Source organism: Amblyomma mixtum, chromosome 3 (genome assembly GCF_055824585.1).
Source record: "Amblyomma mixtum isolate Tamu chromosome 3, ASM5582458v1, whole genome shotgun sequence".
In the NCBI taxonomy this organism is placed as follows: domain Eukaryota; kingdom Metazoa; phylum Arthropoda; class Arachnida; order Ixodida; family Ixodidae; genus Amblyomma; species Amblyomma mixtum.
The window spans coordinates 71,121,972-71,135,726 of NC_143014.1; the positions used below are offsets into that span (position 1 = coordinate 71,121,972).

Here is a 13,755-nt window from a genome sequence, read left to right on the forward strand (position 1 = left end):
AAGGATTGCCGTGGCAGCTATATACGGGATCATCGGTGAATTCAATGCAGAGTGTACAACTGCTGCCCCAGCACCGGCTACAACAGCATTCTTGGCACCCATGGAAAGTACATTGGAAACACCCTTAGCTATTCCACCACCGCCACCATTCCCTATAGACTGTATTGATGTACCCCCAGCAGCAGCAGGCAGCGCCTCTGATGTGGAGCCTCCACCGCCGCGGCCGACCGCGCGAGCCGGCAGCCCATCTCTCCTCTGCTGTGACGTCATGTTGTCACGTGGTCAGCCGCCGCGCCTCTGATGTGGAGCCTCCACCGCCGCGGCCGACCGCGCGAGCCGGCAGCCCATCTCTACTCTGCTGTGACGTCATGTTGTCACGTGGTGTCACGTGGTCACGCTAAAGGTCAATAGGCCTCTTGCGCTGGAGTTTCAGGTAACGTGGCGGCGCCTGGTGGCGGCAAGGAGAAGTTGGCTGGGTAGTACCAGGTTGGGTCAGCAGTGAGCCGTGGCCGTGGCGACGCACCTTTCTAGCCTGCGTTTTGCGTCGATTCGCATGTTTTTCTGCACTGTTGTGAGTGCGATAAGGCTCGTCACTTGTGACCAACCACGCCGCGGCCTGGCCGTGGCTTAGTATTTAGAAAACCGACGCTCCGTGTGCCTCAGCACGAAACGCAGGCAGCAGAAGGAATCGGCGACGCCGATCCGCCCGAGAGACCTCGCTCAGTCTCGAAAAAGCGTCACCGTCGTTACTGCTGCGTCGTGGGCTGCCACGAGCAAGAAGGTCTGAATCCCAGTATCAAATTCCACCGTTTTCCTTCAAGGTCTCACGAAGCGGAGCGCCGGACGCGCTGGATAGCTGCAGTTCGACGCACTGAGTAAGCGAACCTTCGCGTTGGGCTGGCTGCTTCGCCTGCCTTGATATTTGTTTGGTTATCCGCGTTGCTGAAATTCGTTCTTTTTGCACATGCAGTCCGGACGGCAAACAGTGGGATGCAGTGCCGAACATCAGGATATACAGTCGCCACTTTGTGGGTAACGAGAAAAACAATTCGGCCAGTGATCCCGCATATGTACCTACAATCTTCCCCGCAGTCTACAGCCGGCCTCATCCTCCTTGTGTGCGTCTTCTTTTGGCGCTTACCTGTCTCAAAAAATGTATATGTAGCGAGCAGCCGCATATGCATGCAGGCGTAGAATACGAATTTATGCATTCTACAACACAACTTGTCTAGTAGATCCCTACATAGGCAGTTGTACCAAGCAAGCAGCAAAGCAGCAAAAAGTTTACCATGACAATCACCAAACAGTAGGGAATGCACAACAGAGCAAGCAGCATAAAGTGAGAAACGAACAGCATAATTAAGAGATAATATCAAGGGAATGCACAACACAGCAAAGAGCGCAAAAAAAAAATACATGGTATAATTCATATGTCATGTCAACATCTCACTTCAGATAATCACTATTAAGGCAAATCGACAAATCGGCAGGCATGGCTGGTGATTCACGACTAGAGACCCGGCCACTGCGACAATTGAGACAATTCTACTGGTGCAACGTGGTGAGGTGGCCAGGTGCGTGCAAATGACCACAATGGGCGGGTTGATTAGGTGCGAATTCGCTACGCACTAGGAGCAGCCCAGCGTCGAGAGTGAAATGTGCACATTGTCGACCTCAAACCAGCACGTATGTGGCAGTGCGGCATCACTGATAACAGCGAACGTGTTCAAGCGATGTCGTTTTAAGGATGAAAAGCTACATCAAGAAAACGACATCAAGCGCGCAGCGCACGAGCTCGCGCTGCAGCGTTATTCGGCTGCGAGCTCATATATGCATTGCATCATGTTAGCATTTGCTGAAGGAACAGATGGCGGCTACTACAAGGCAGGCATGACTACTTGTTTAGCGAGATGCAGTCAAGAAAGACTGCAGGAGGCCCACCGTTTCGTGGCATGCTGAAAGACCGCTGCTGGCGCGGCGTGTACCGTCGTGCGCTCGAGCAGTCCCGTATGCATGTCTGTTTAGAACTGCTGCGAATTCATATATTGCAAGTATTTCATCGCATTGGTGCGCTTGAATCTCGAAGCGCGCAGACCTTATCTGAAATTCAACTTCGTACGCGACTCTCCACTTGCGAATGACACCGCGTTGAAACTTCGCCGCTTATTTCTTGAACAGAGTGCACGTACTTGGCGTTGCATAATTTATTCCCTTTACACAGCGTGCCAGCCCTGAAAAAATCTTCGGCGCCCGATATTCGCTGTAGGCCATGGCACAGCACAAGCGAAAGTCGCGGGTCCATACTGCCAACGTGCTTTCCGAAGCAGACGCCAGAGCCCGGTACTACCCAGCCGAGGGCAGAGGGCGCTCTTTAGCACCATTTTCGCAGCGCCCCCTGGGCAATGCAAGAGGTCTATGGTAGCTCCACCGCCGCGCTCGACGGGCTGTAGTGTAGCTCTAGTTTTGCTCTAGTAATATGCTTCGCATAAAAGGCGCGTCTAGTGAATACGGTGTCTTCGTTCACTCCCATCTTCCTCCCTTCCCGTTACGGCGAGGTTCAGGTGTCCACCGAGGTATGCGAGACAGATAATTTCCTTTCCTCAAAAACCAATTTACCGACGAGCAAAGCGTAGAACCGAACTGGCGATGGCGTTCTGTGGACTCCCTGGCAGTGTTGCAAGACGCTGTCGCGTTTCGCTCTAGGCGAAGTTTAACATCTTAACACATCAGTGACACAAGCAGCAACACTGCGCTTAAGGCTTTCGCCTCACCGCACTTTAGGTCAACAATTTAAAGTGCCCCCCTGAATTTTTGCCAAGGTCAGGCCGAGCGTTGTGTAGCAACGGTGGGCCCGACTTTGTGCCAAAGTTGTTTTTCTTGTTGGGCTCGAGGATCAAGCTGTGATGTGCACACCACACTGTCGAGGGACTTTTGGAACGCGGCAGTGGTGCGTCAGACATCAGAGCGCCGTGCGTGCCAGCTCCGCGTTGCGCGTGTGCGCGTGCGAGTGGTGTGCGCGAGGCAGGCACGAGGAGCGTAGAGCTACGTGTCAGCAATCCGAGGTGTTGAGGAAGACACCGCAGCACAAGTCTGGTCATTCAAGCGTGGAAGTGGCAGCTGTCGGACGTTGGGTTCGAGCTGCCAGTGACGACTTGGGGGCGACTGACAGGAGTTCGTCAGCGTCTCCCGTGTCCATCTCCGTTCCTCATCTCTTGGTGCTCTACCACCGCTTCCCTGGACGCAACGCCAGCGACGCATCGCAACTCGCCAACCCGCGTCTGTGCTACCTGCAAGGCATTCCCGCACCACCTGGGACGCTTTGTATCTGGTGAACTCTCCCCTTTTTGTCTCTAGTGTTGTACGCGTTTCTAGTGTGTGTTTTCCTTGGTGTTTTCGTTTTTTTTTTATTGGCTCCTTTCCTTTAAAATATAAACACGGCTTCGTTTTGTTTCGTTTGATTCCTTTGTTCTTATCTTCGAACCTGCACGCGAAAGCGTTCCCCTCCAGCAGTCGGGGACACGTCACCCCGATTCGCGACATACTTCTTTTAAAAGTTTGCGCCTTTCCCTCCTCGACTGGAAGACTCCTGCTCAAGCCAACGAGCGAGTAATAATTAAGGTCCGCGTATCCACCACCTAAGTGGTTTGGTCACTGTTCCTGCTTCATATCCTTGTTGCAGTTCAGGCCTGTCCAGTTTTGCCCTGCTTTTCTTACCAGGACCATCTAGATTTTCTCAAGAAGCTAAGAGAGTTGACTGATTTCGCTATAAACTGCTGCCTCCTTCAAGATCCAACTATTCCCAAACCGGGGGACGGGTGATGTTTCCTCCAACAGAGGTCCTTTTTTTTTATGGTTTCGTGTTAAACATGATAAAATCTCCGTAATAGGTCTGAGAAACCAGAGTACAGCTACGATATTCATATGAAAGCGCGCTGGTCCCAACCTCGCCGGTACACGCGAGTTTGTTTCTCCGAAGCACAACTGTTAGTTGTCCGCTTCGTTCTGGGGATTTTCTACTTCGCTTCGAGCGGCGAATAACGGAGAGCACCGAGAAAAAAGTAAAAAGGAAAACTGGGACCGACGGCAGCGCCAGCGATGCCCCTAGCGATCGCTCCCGAAGCATTTCCCGGGCCTTCCCGGCTTTCCTTCTCCGCCTGCAACCAAGGCAACCAGGGAGGCAGGCTCACAGCCATGCACGGCCATGTATCCGTGCGTGCTCGCATCTAAATCTGTGATTGCAAGATAGAGAAAATGCGACTTAGGCTGCTCTGAGCAACCTACCAGTTCAAATGTCGGTTCTAGGCTCGGGTTTTATATTTGATTCGCCTTTTGCCCGGCAGGTCAACTTTCAAGATCACCGCGCAAGGCTTTGCTCTTGTTTCGGCGCGTCAATATGCTAGGGTGCCTTGGCAGCTTATTCGTTTACGCCTAAAGCGTTAGCCTGTTGGCCTGAGGCACTGACCTTGTGGCTCATTTCTAGTGATGCCTCGTTTTACAGCCTTATTGTGCACTTTGTTCGTTTAGACGTGCGTTATTCACCTCTAGATTGTACTAGGCTGTGCTGCGATAGCTGCTATGAAGAGAGATATCCTGCAGACCCGCTGTGCTCACCTTTTGGGAGTATGCCAGGTTGGTGACCGCTTTATTTGTACTTAATCCTGGCAACTTGTTGTGTTTTCGTGTTGCGGGGGCAGTCGTGTTGTAATACCTGAGCTTAATGGAGTTTCGCATTGAAGGGTATGTAAGCGAAACTGCGCTTCCGTTTTCTATTTCTTCACTTGTTTTTCATCCCCTCTCCCAACGTGTGTTGCGAGAGGCATCGGTAGGGTTTTCGGAGTGCTTATTTTACTTGTGCCGAAACATTATACTTGCTGATTTCGCAAGTGGTTGTGGGGCATTTGTGCCTTATAATCATTAATGCAAATGTTTGCAGGTGCTTGTTGACTGTGGCGTGAAGACCACGAAAGGTGGTGAATGGAGCCGCCAGAACGGGTGGAGCCTGCCGCTGCATCCGCTGCAACTTGTAGCCTGGTTTTTTCTCGCGTACTTCTTGGTCATGTATTTTGCTGTGCTTGTGCCCAGCTGCCCGGTTGGAGGCTGGCAGATTGGCCTTTCACTCGTATCCTTTACACATATGTTGTGGTGTGCTGTGTGATGCAGTTTGGAAACGTATTGAATTGGTTAATGTGAATGAAAAAAAATTGAAGAGTGCTTGGTGTCAGGAAGCATATGCACTGCCTACTTTTGAGTCTTGCTTGTTGAGGTTTGGAGTTTCTCAACATTAACTTGCTCCATATCTGAAAATGTGGACTTCAAGATTGTTTACTTTGATTCATCCTTGACAACCATGATAGGTGAATGCCACAGTTGGTATTGTCCATCTGGTGTCCCACATTTTGAGTGTTACCATTGACCCAGCAGATGCCAACGTACGAGCCAAGAATGTTAAAGGTCCACTTCCACAGTTTGATCGAAGCAAGCATGCTCATGTGATTGAGAACCAGTTCTGCTACATCTGTGAAGTAAAAGTGTAAGTACAGAATCCTTACTTTTTCATCAGGTGTGGTTGCTGTCAGATTTGATTCAAAACAGAAGGAGCCAGTGTTGCGATCGAAGATTACTTTTCCTGGTTTATTTCAAGCATGGCAACAATATGGCTTCAAAAGTGTGGTGATACTTTGTTGGTTCATGGTGGCATTCAGAAATGCCATCATGTACTTATGTGCAAGCTAATCTTTTTCCAATTTTAGTTAACATACATATTTTCTTTGTCTTGTTCTGTCAGACAAATTTCTTATGGTTGCCTTCATGCTTTTTGAATGCCGCATTTCTGATGCTTTGCTACATAGCAAGGATAGATAAGTGATGCTTTGAAATGAATAGAACTGAAACATTTAGTGAAATGGGGAACATCTGTGGACGGTAAATTTTGCCCTTTAACTATTGATACTTGTACATTAAACAGCATTACTTGATTGGTGCATTTTGTAGTCCTGCACCTAAGTAGAAGTTTTGTTCAAGCAGTGGATATGTTGACCATACCTTTGAGTTTACAAAAAACTCATTGTGAAAAAGAGCCACTGTGCTGGCTCAGTGGTTACGGCGCTCGGCTGCTGACCCGAAAGACGTGGGTTTGGTCGCAGCTACGGTGGTTGTATTTCAATGGAGGCTAAATGCTATAAGGCCCGTGTACTGTGCGATATCAGTGCAGGTTAAAGAACCCTAGGTGGTAGAAATTATCCGCAGCCTTCCTCTACAGTGTTCTCAAAATCTGAGCTGCTTTGAGACGTTAAACCCCTTGAAACCAAACCAAACAGGTCCAGGTGAGCATGCACTGAAGGTACTTGGTAGCAAACTCTGCCGTTATACATGCAAGCCCGTGTACTGTGCGATGTCCTTGCTGGTTAAAGAACCACAGGTGGTCGAAATTTCCAGAGCCCTTCACTACAGCATCCCTCATAGCCTGAGTCGTTTTGGGACATTAAACCCCCATGAACTAAACTAAACTAATCATTGTTGAAAAGTGCACCTCAGAAAACTTCTCCTTCAAGCATTTGCTGCTCTGGCCACCCATTAAAAAAAAAGTAAAAGTTCTTGTGATTGTGATTGTTTATTTAACAAAAAGATCAAAGTGTGACATTACGTGAACTAATGAACCCAACATGGCCTGACTTGAAAAGAACCTAGTGCAAGCTTAAGCGGAGACAGCTGAGGTGTAGCATTTATGCCTCAGTGATAACATTCCCCAAGTTTGCGTGGTGTACTGGTGTCACGGCGGCAGTATCAATGCTTGTTGAGTGCTTTTACCATTGAACTTGTGGTAGTCTGTTTATGCGGCTGACGGGCGATCTCCTATATGTGACATGTGGCATTTACCTTGGTATTCACTCAGTGATGATTTTCTAATGCTGAAGTAACAATACCAATCAACAACTGTTAAGGCTGCTTATATGATTCCTGTGTACTGGGCTTTCTCCTGCTTCAAGGAACCTTGCAGCTATACTGTGTCCTTCCTCAAACGCATTGTGCGTGCATGCGTGAGTTCTGGCTAAAGTTAGCTTTTGTGAAGGATCCCACTGAGGCTCTTGTCTGCTCTTACATTCGTCTTTACTATTGTGCAATTTTTTGGCAGAGGCAAAACTTAAAAGTGCTCATGTGCTGTGCAATGTGAGATAATGGTAAAAAACCCCAGGTGGTCAAATTTAATCTTGAGCTCTCCACTATGGCGTCCCTCATAGCCGACATGCAGTTTTGGACGTTAAACTCCACATACACCAAATTTTGGGTAACTCGTTCATCTTGTGACAACAGCAAAAAACAAAAGGCTTTCTACTTCAGCTGCCATGTGTTGTCAAGAAACCCATCTACGTGCCCTCTGTCTACCATAACATATGTTTATAGTTGAACCCAAATTCGGAGGGGATTGCAAAATAGTTCAATATATTGATAATTCAATATATAAAAAAGGGCAATACAAAAGTTCTTGCGTAACCTAGAAGCAAGAATGCATTGTACTCACGCTTGACATGTTCTTGCATTGATGTGCTACCCGCCGGCGTGCTGGCAGCGCACTGCCCGCTAGGCATTTCTACGCCTAATCTGCTTCACACCTGATCTGCAGCAGAAGATGGTTTGGAACTAACTACCTACTGTCTATTATAAGATGTTTGATCCTGTTTCCAATAAACTATAAATGCAATAATTTCATTAAAACTAAGGTACGGTTGGTTTCAGCAACGACCTCGGCAGCGAAGCATGCCAGGTGGGAGCCGATGCGGGGGCTTAGTTAGGTTGGCTTCACTGCGTGACACCGATGTGGCATGAAAAATGAGTACAAGAGACCACAAGTCACCCTCAAATACCCCTCACATTTGTCTCGTCATGTGATTTCGTGGTGCCAGGACTGCCAACAGCTGCCCTAGGCTGCGCAATCAATCTGTCTGTGCTTGTGAAAAGGGTACAAAGAACGCCGTTAGAAGAAGCGGCACTTAAGGCGTGCGGCGCACAGTTCGATATATTGAATGTTCTGCTGAATGTAAATTAGATGTGCGCGTAGTGCTATACTTTTGTATGGAATTTTCAAGAAGATGTTCTGTCTGTTCAGTATAAACAATAATTCGATATATTCAGGTTCTATATGTCCAGGCTGGACCGTAGCTATTTATAGCCACTCGAAATGTTTGTTTGTTACTCAGTCTTCATAGTGTCTTGGCACATTAATTTATGCTTTCTCCTGAGCACTTTCATCACCCCATTAGTGTCACAACTTGCCTCTTTGTGCCAACCTTTCTGCTTGTGCTTGATGACAATGCCTTTGTGTTTTTTTAGGGGAAACCGATCAAAACACTGCAGCAGTTGCAACAAGTGTATCGAAAAATTTGATCATCACTGCAAATGGCTGAACAATTGTGTTGGATCACGAAACTACAAGTGGGTATACCTTAGTTGTGCACACCTCATGAAAATGAATGTTTTTGCTTTTTGTTCGTTTGTTGTGAGATGGTAGACACTGCACACTTTTCGTTTGTTACCAACCATATCCCATGGATCATTGCAGTCACATTACCTAGACATCAATATACTGATGTGAATGCTCTGTTGACGCTCTTTTTCATCATCTGCCATCCATTCTTTCCTATCCTGTGCAAAAAGTTGGCACATGCTGTACAATTGATTGTTTATGTATGTATTCCCCCCTGCAATTATGCCTTCATGGCGCTGCAGAAATGTAAATAAATAAATAAACATTTTCTTTTGTTATGCAAGAAGATATTCTGTTACAACAGCTACATAATCATTGCTGATCTTTGTAACATTTATGTGTTCTTTTGCAGGTACTTCGCTGTATGTGTGGCTAGTGCATTGATGGCTTGCCTTCTAACTTTTCTGGTGTCTGCTGGGCTCATTGTGGCATATTTTGCAAAAAGCGGCTTATTTCACAACTTACCAGGTAAGTTGTGACTGGATTTCTAGTCATCACATATTGTAGTAATGAACAGTGCTGCAAAGAAGTTAAGGAAGTTGTAAGAGCTGTTAAACAAGTGATCGTTACAAAGGAAGAACATGTAAATTGGATATTTTTTGGCTGTGGTAGCTAAGGACCCAGGAAGTTGTGGTAACAGTTGAGTTTTGATTATTAGAAAGGAAACAGAATTATTAAGGTAGTATTTAGTACACAGTCAAACCTTGTTATAATGAAATGTATATAATAACAGAATGATGATTCCCCTTGGAAGCTCGATCAGCATGGGCTATAATGAAGCTACGGCTATAACAAAGTAATCGCTGGACCCCTTCTACTTCGTTATAACGAGGTTCAACTGTAAAAACTTAGCATATAGCGTGTTGCACTCAATCGATCTAGCCACTGGTGGTATACCATGCCCCCTTCTCTTTTATTACTCCATTTGTGATTCGTAAGTATGCTAATTTAACCTGAAATAATGCTCGTAGGAGCATAACTTTTATAATTTCTACTTCTTATGTCACGCCAAATAGAATGTATCTAACAGATGCCTACCTGTTAAATACTGGAGTATAGGGAAGAGACACTCAGGATTTCTGAATTTAACAGCTGGTTTCCTGCTGATATAAAAAGTTTGCATTCAGTCATTTTTTGCATGTTATAAATAGGCATTTTAAAAAAATACTTCTTTGTTCATTTTGCACTCTGCAAAATGATCAGGAACCAACTAGCCAAGTTTGTTGCGTTGTTTGTCTTTCTTGTTTTTGCATGATTTTTAGCTCTTGTATCCTTCTTGCAGAATTGTTTTGTATTTAGTGTTCTTCATCTGCAATACCTGTATTAGAAAGAAAGGTTTCATTTTCCACAGAAAAAGTAGTGTGCTGTGAACTATGAGGGCTTTTAACTTGCCAAAAATAGGCTGTTCTGTCTTGTAAACATTTTAAGTTTTGTGCTGTTTGTTTTCTTTGCGCGGCTTTCGGTATCTAATCAACTACTTACAATGAGGAATTTCCTAAATCTAAGGTGGACCATCAGTACATGCTTTATGCTGCATTTGATTTTAACGATTAGACTGATTAAAAATCATTGTAAATTGTGGGGTTTGACGTCCCAAAGTCACACGTGGGTTACGAGTGGAGGGCTCCGGATTAACTTAGACCACCTGGGGTTCTTTAACATGCGCTGACATCGCATAGCACATGAGCATCTTTTGTGTTTCGCCTTTTTCAAAAAGCAGCCACCGCAACTGAGATTGAACCCAGGTCCTCTGGCTCACAGCATGAATCTTGAATTTTGGATCGAAACGCTAAGTCTGCCAGTGAGAAGTAATGAGGTTTAAAAGCAAGTTTTACTTCTTCTTCTATATTCATAGGTGTTCTATTTTGAGCCCAGCGGAGTTAAAGACTGCGTGGTGTTAAAAACTAGTAGCACAAATGTGAAAATCATCCATCACATTTGTGACATAGGCCTTGTGGTGATGTGTGCAGTCCCACAAACAGTCATGACTCAGTTATCACCTATGAGCGCAGATTCTGTGGGCTTGAAGTTTTATAACAGCAGAGCTTGATGGGAGTACTACTGCAGTGTACACAGCATTTCATAAAATTATACAGGAATGCCTACTGTGGCTTGGAGAGCTAAGAACAGTGTGCAGGGAGATGTATGCTTTCTGCTACCAGTGGTTAATGCAACTTAGATTTGCACATGTACTATTCAGTCAGTTGTGATGTTACATTGATTGCTTAATTCGCAGCTAATTAAACTGTCGCTACTGCGTGGCAAGAACTGTGTAAATACGCTGACTTTGGAAATGTTAAGCTATACTCTGTAATTATCTTTATTATTACTGTTACTGTGTGCAAAAGAAAGAGGTGATTCCTTCACATTTGTACTTCCTTTATGCAGTTGTAGCTTGGTATTAGTCAGCAGTGTGAATGTGTCTTGAACATTATAATTCCTTTAACAAACATAAGCTGAACGTAAGCCGAGTAAGCTGATGTTTTAAATTTTATACATAATGGCTTTATTATCAGTTTGTATTGTCTTTTCATGATAGTCTTTGCCATGATGCATGATTGTAGTGGGAGGAAGCTGTCATGGCTCCCCATTGAAAGAACAAGAACGGGACCAAAGTGCTTGTTGCAAAAATTACATATCTAAACTTCCTTTTTCGAGAACTGACAGCTGCCCTTATTAACTTTTATCTGAGGTGCTTTAAACATTTCAAGTATGTGCAGTCATAGCCATAATTAAGGCCCTTAGTTTTCCACAATTCCGAAGTAAGTCACGGAATGTAACATTTTTTGAGAAATTCTGTATTAGGAGCCGCACTCTTTTTTTGTTGTGATGTTGGGTTTGTGGATTTCAGCAGGAATAATGGACTCATGGAAATGTGATTAATTTAATCGTCTGACTGCTCTTGAAATGTAGAACTCGTTAATGAACGACGTTCTGCTGGTGCCTTGACACTCTTGCTCCTCCATCCACTCTGTATGCTAGCGCGTCAAGCGTTGTGGTTCTGGCAGCAGCACACCCACACGCTTCTGTGGGACTACTTGCTCCTGTCAAAAGCAGTTTTACCACATTTACACAAATATAATGCAGGTTTTTCGTTTCCTTGAATCATCTGCTGCAGAAAGTACCCTGCGTTATATTTGGAACCAAACTGCGAATATAGCGTGCAATTTTTTTTCACTGTTCTTCGAGATACCAACAGCGAGCTCACCCACTAGGCTCATGGGCTGCGAGGAAAAGCCAACTCCTCAAAAAAACGTTAAGCCATTGAGGCGAAGCGTGTGGCTTCTTCTGCACGAAGGGCCACATGCCTTAACGCATGGAAGGCTTCTCACGGGATATAGCAGATTCTTTGTGCTCACTTTTCAGAATTCCGCTGCAGAAAGTTAAGGGCCTTAGCCATAATAATACAAAGCGCGCTTAGGTGATCAGACTCCTCACATAAGCTACATTAGTAGGTATTTAATGATATGCTGGTAAATTCTACTTTATATTTTCTCTGTGGAATGTGTGAAGCCTTTGTGGTGGTCAAAGCCTCTTATGATCGGTGTTTTTCATTCATTGTACTTTGATCTTTATCAAACTGTGATCACTGAAAACTTACTCATGCAGCTATCACTATAAGGTAATGTCATTATGTTATTAAAAAAAGCATGCAGAAAATTTGTCTGTATTACCTTCTTAAATTTATGAGTCATAGCCACTGATAACCTGATGTAGCCAGTGATAACTGATGAAAGAATTTATTATGGGGTTTGGGTCTGTAGCATGTGCCTTCACTTACCACTTCACTTGGGTGTTCATGCTTGTCGGAGGTGCCACTTTATTTCTTAATTATGTTGTGTTCAACGAGTTACTTGTTAATGCACTGACTTCTCAGTCTGATGTAATAGGTTTCATGTGGAAAAATATCCTGTACAATCATTTCTTCTCTTGTTTCATTAACCATTTTTGCTCTGTCCTTTTGCACCACACAAAAATCAATGTTGTGAGGTTGAGCTGCTTTTGTGTTATTTTCTGCAAATGCCATTTTATGGTTGAATTCGGAACTTTACCCTGTTATGCCCAGCTTAGCTCATGTACTGATTAGTAACATAACATTTTTACTGTGCTTCATATGCAGTGCAAAAAGTATGCAGTTTAGGTCCTTGAATTATTACGTAATGTGGCCTTTGCTGACCTGAATTTTCTGTTTCTTGTCACTGCAGTTCAACGTGGAAATTCGACTGTCAGTGCAGTTGGCTCAGGAGAAGGCCAATCAGGTTAGCACTCAGTTTCTTTACTTCTTCTTTGCATTCAGTAATCTTTCTGCGAAATACTTTGGTGCAATTCATTTTTCAGAGGATTTCAGCAAAGGAACTTTTGTGAAGTGCATTGCTGATGGGAGTCGGGCTATAAGATAACACTCAGTTTGATCTTTTGTGAAAATTGGTGCAATGCATTGTTTTGGCAACTAGTTATGATGTACAGGCTAATGCTGTTTTTACTTTTCGGAGTGCCGCTCATTTTAGAAGTTGTATCTGCAAATTGCTGAAAGAATAGCACATTGCCTAAAGCTGGCATTGCTGCATCTTTGACATGGGAGCTCTTACTGTATGCTCGTTAGCATAAAACTTTAATGTGCTGTTTTCAAAAACTCACTTAATATACTGATGCTATTATTGGGGAGTGTTGGCATCATCTTTTGCAAAGTTTTATTATTATGAGTAAGTTCTCTGTGGATGCTGTATCATCTTCTGTATGGTTCTTACGAGTGGCAGTTGTGTAATACTGTACTTGCTACATAACTTGACAGACAACATACAATAGTATGTTCACAAAAAATAATTTATGCTGTTAGCATCAGTGCAGAAAGAAAAAAAAAGGGCTTCACTGACTTTTTGGCATCGCGGCATGCAGTCATGCTCACAACAGCAGAGGCCATGCTTCATGTGGCAGAGACGTGACTTTATCGGTATTTCTTCATGTCCAGGTGACGAAATACTGTTTCAGAGCTGCAATAATTCTGCTGCTGAATTTGAATTCAAAATATCAATGCAAAACTAGCTTTTCGTTTTATAACTTGTGTTCATGCTATGGATATTGCTTTAAAAATTAATACTCAAATGTACTGTGGTCAAAGCTGGCAGCAAGCAATGCAAAAGACTGGAAGCTCTGAAACTTAAAAAAAAAAAACTCACAGGTACAAAAGTATCGCAGACAAGACTGACTTGTCCACTCATTCTGCTGTTTTTAATTGTGAATTGTGGGGTTCAGCATCCCAAAGCAACACATTG

General features: G+C 44.4%; 1 protein-coding gene across 1 annotated transcript in view; it reads left to right on the plus strand.

Annotated features, from left to right (window-relative positions):
* The first annotated feature begins 406 nt into the window (after positions 1–406).
* Positions 407–13,755, plus strand: part of LOC149350543 (uncharacterized) — a 45,765-nt gene continuing 32,416 nt past the window's right edge. The window contains exons 1-6 of the mRNA XM_089579599.1: positions 407–4,629; positions 4,934–5,119; positions 5,355–5,530; positions 8,329–8,430; positions 8,835–8,950; positions 12,688–12,741. Of these exons, the coding sequence (XP_089435725.1) occupies positions 4,576–4,629; positions 4,934–5,119; positions 5,355–5,530; positions 8,329–8,430; positions 8,835–8,950; positions 12,688–12,741 (688 nt within the window). The 5' untranslated portion in view covers positions 407–4,575. The remainder of the gene's footprint in view (positions 4,630–4,933; positions 5,120–5,354; positions 5,531–8,328; positions 8,431–8,834; positions 8,951–12,687; positions 12,742–13,755) is intronic.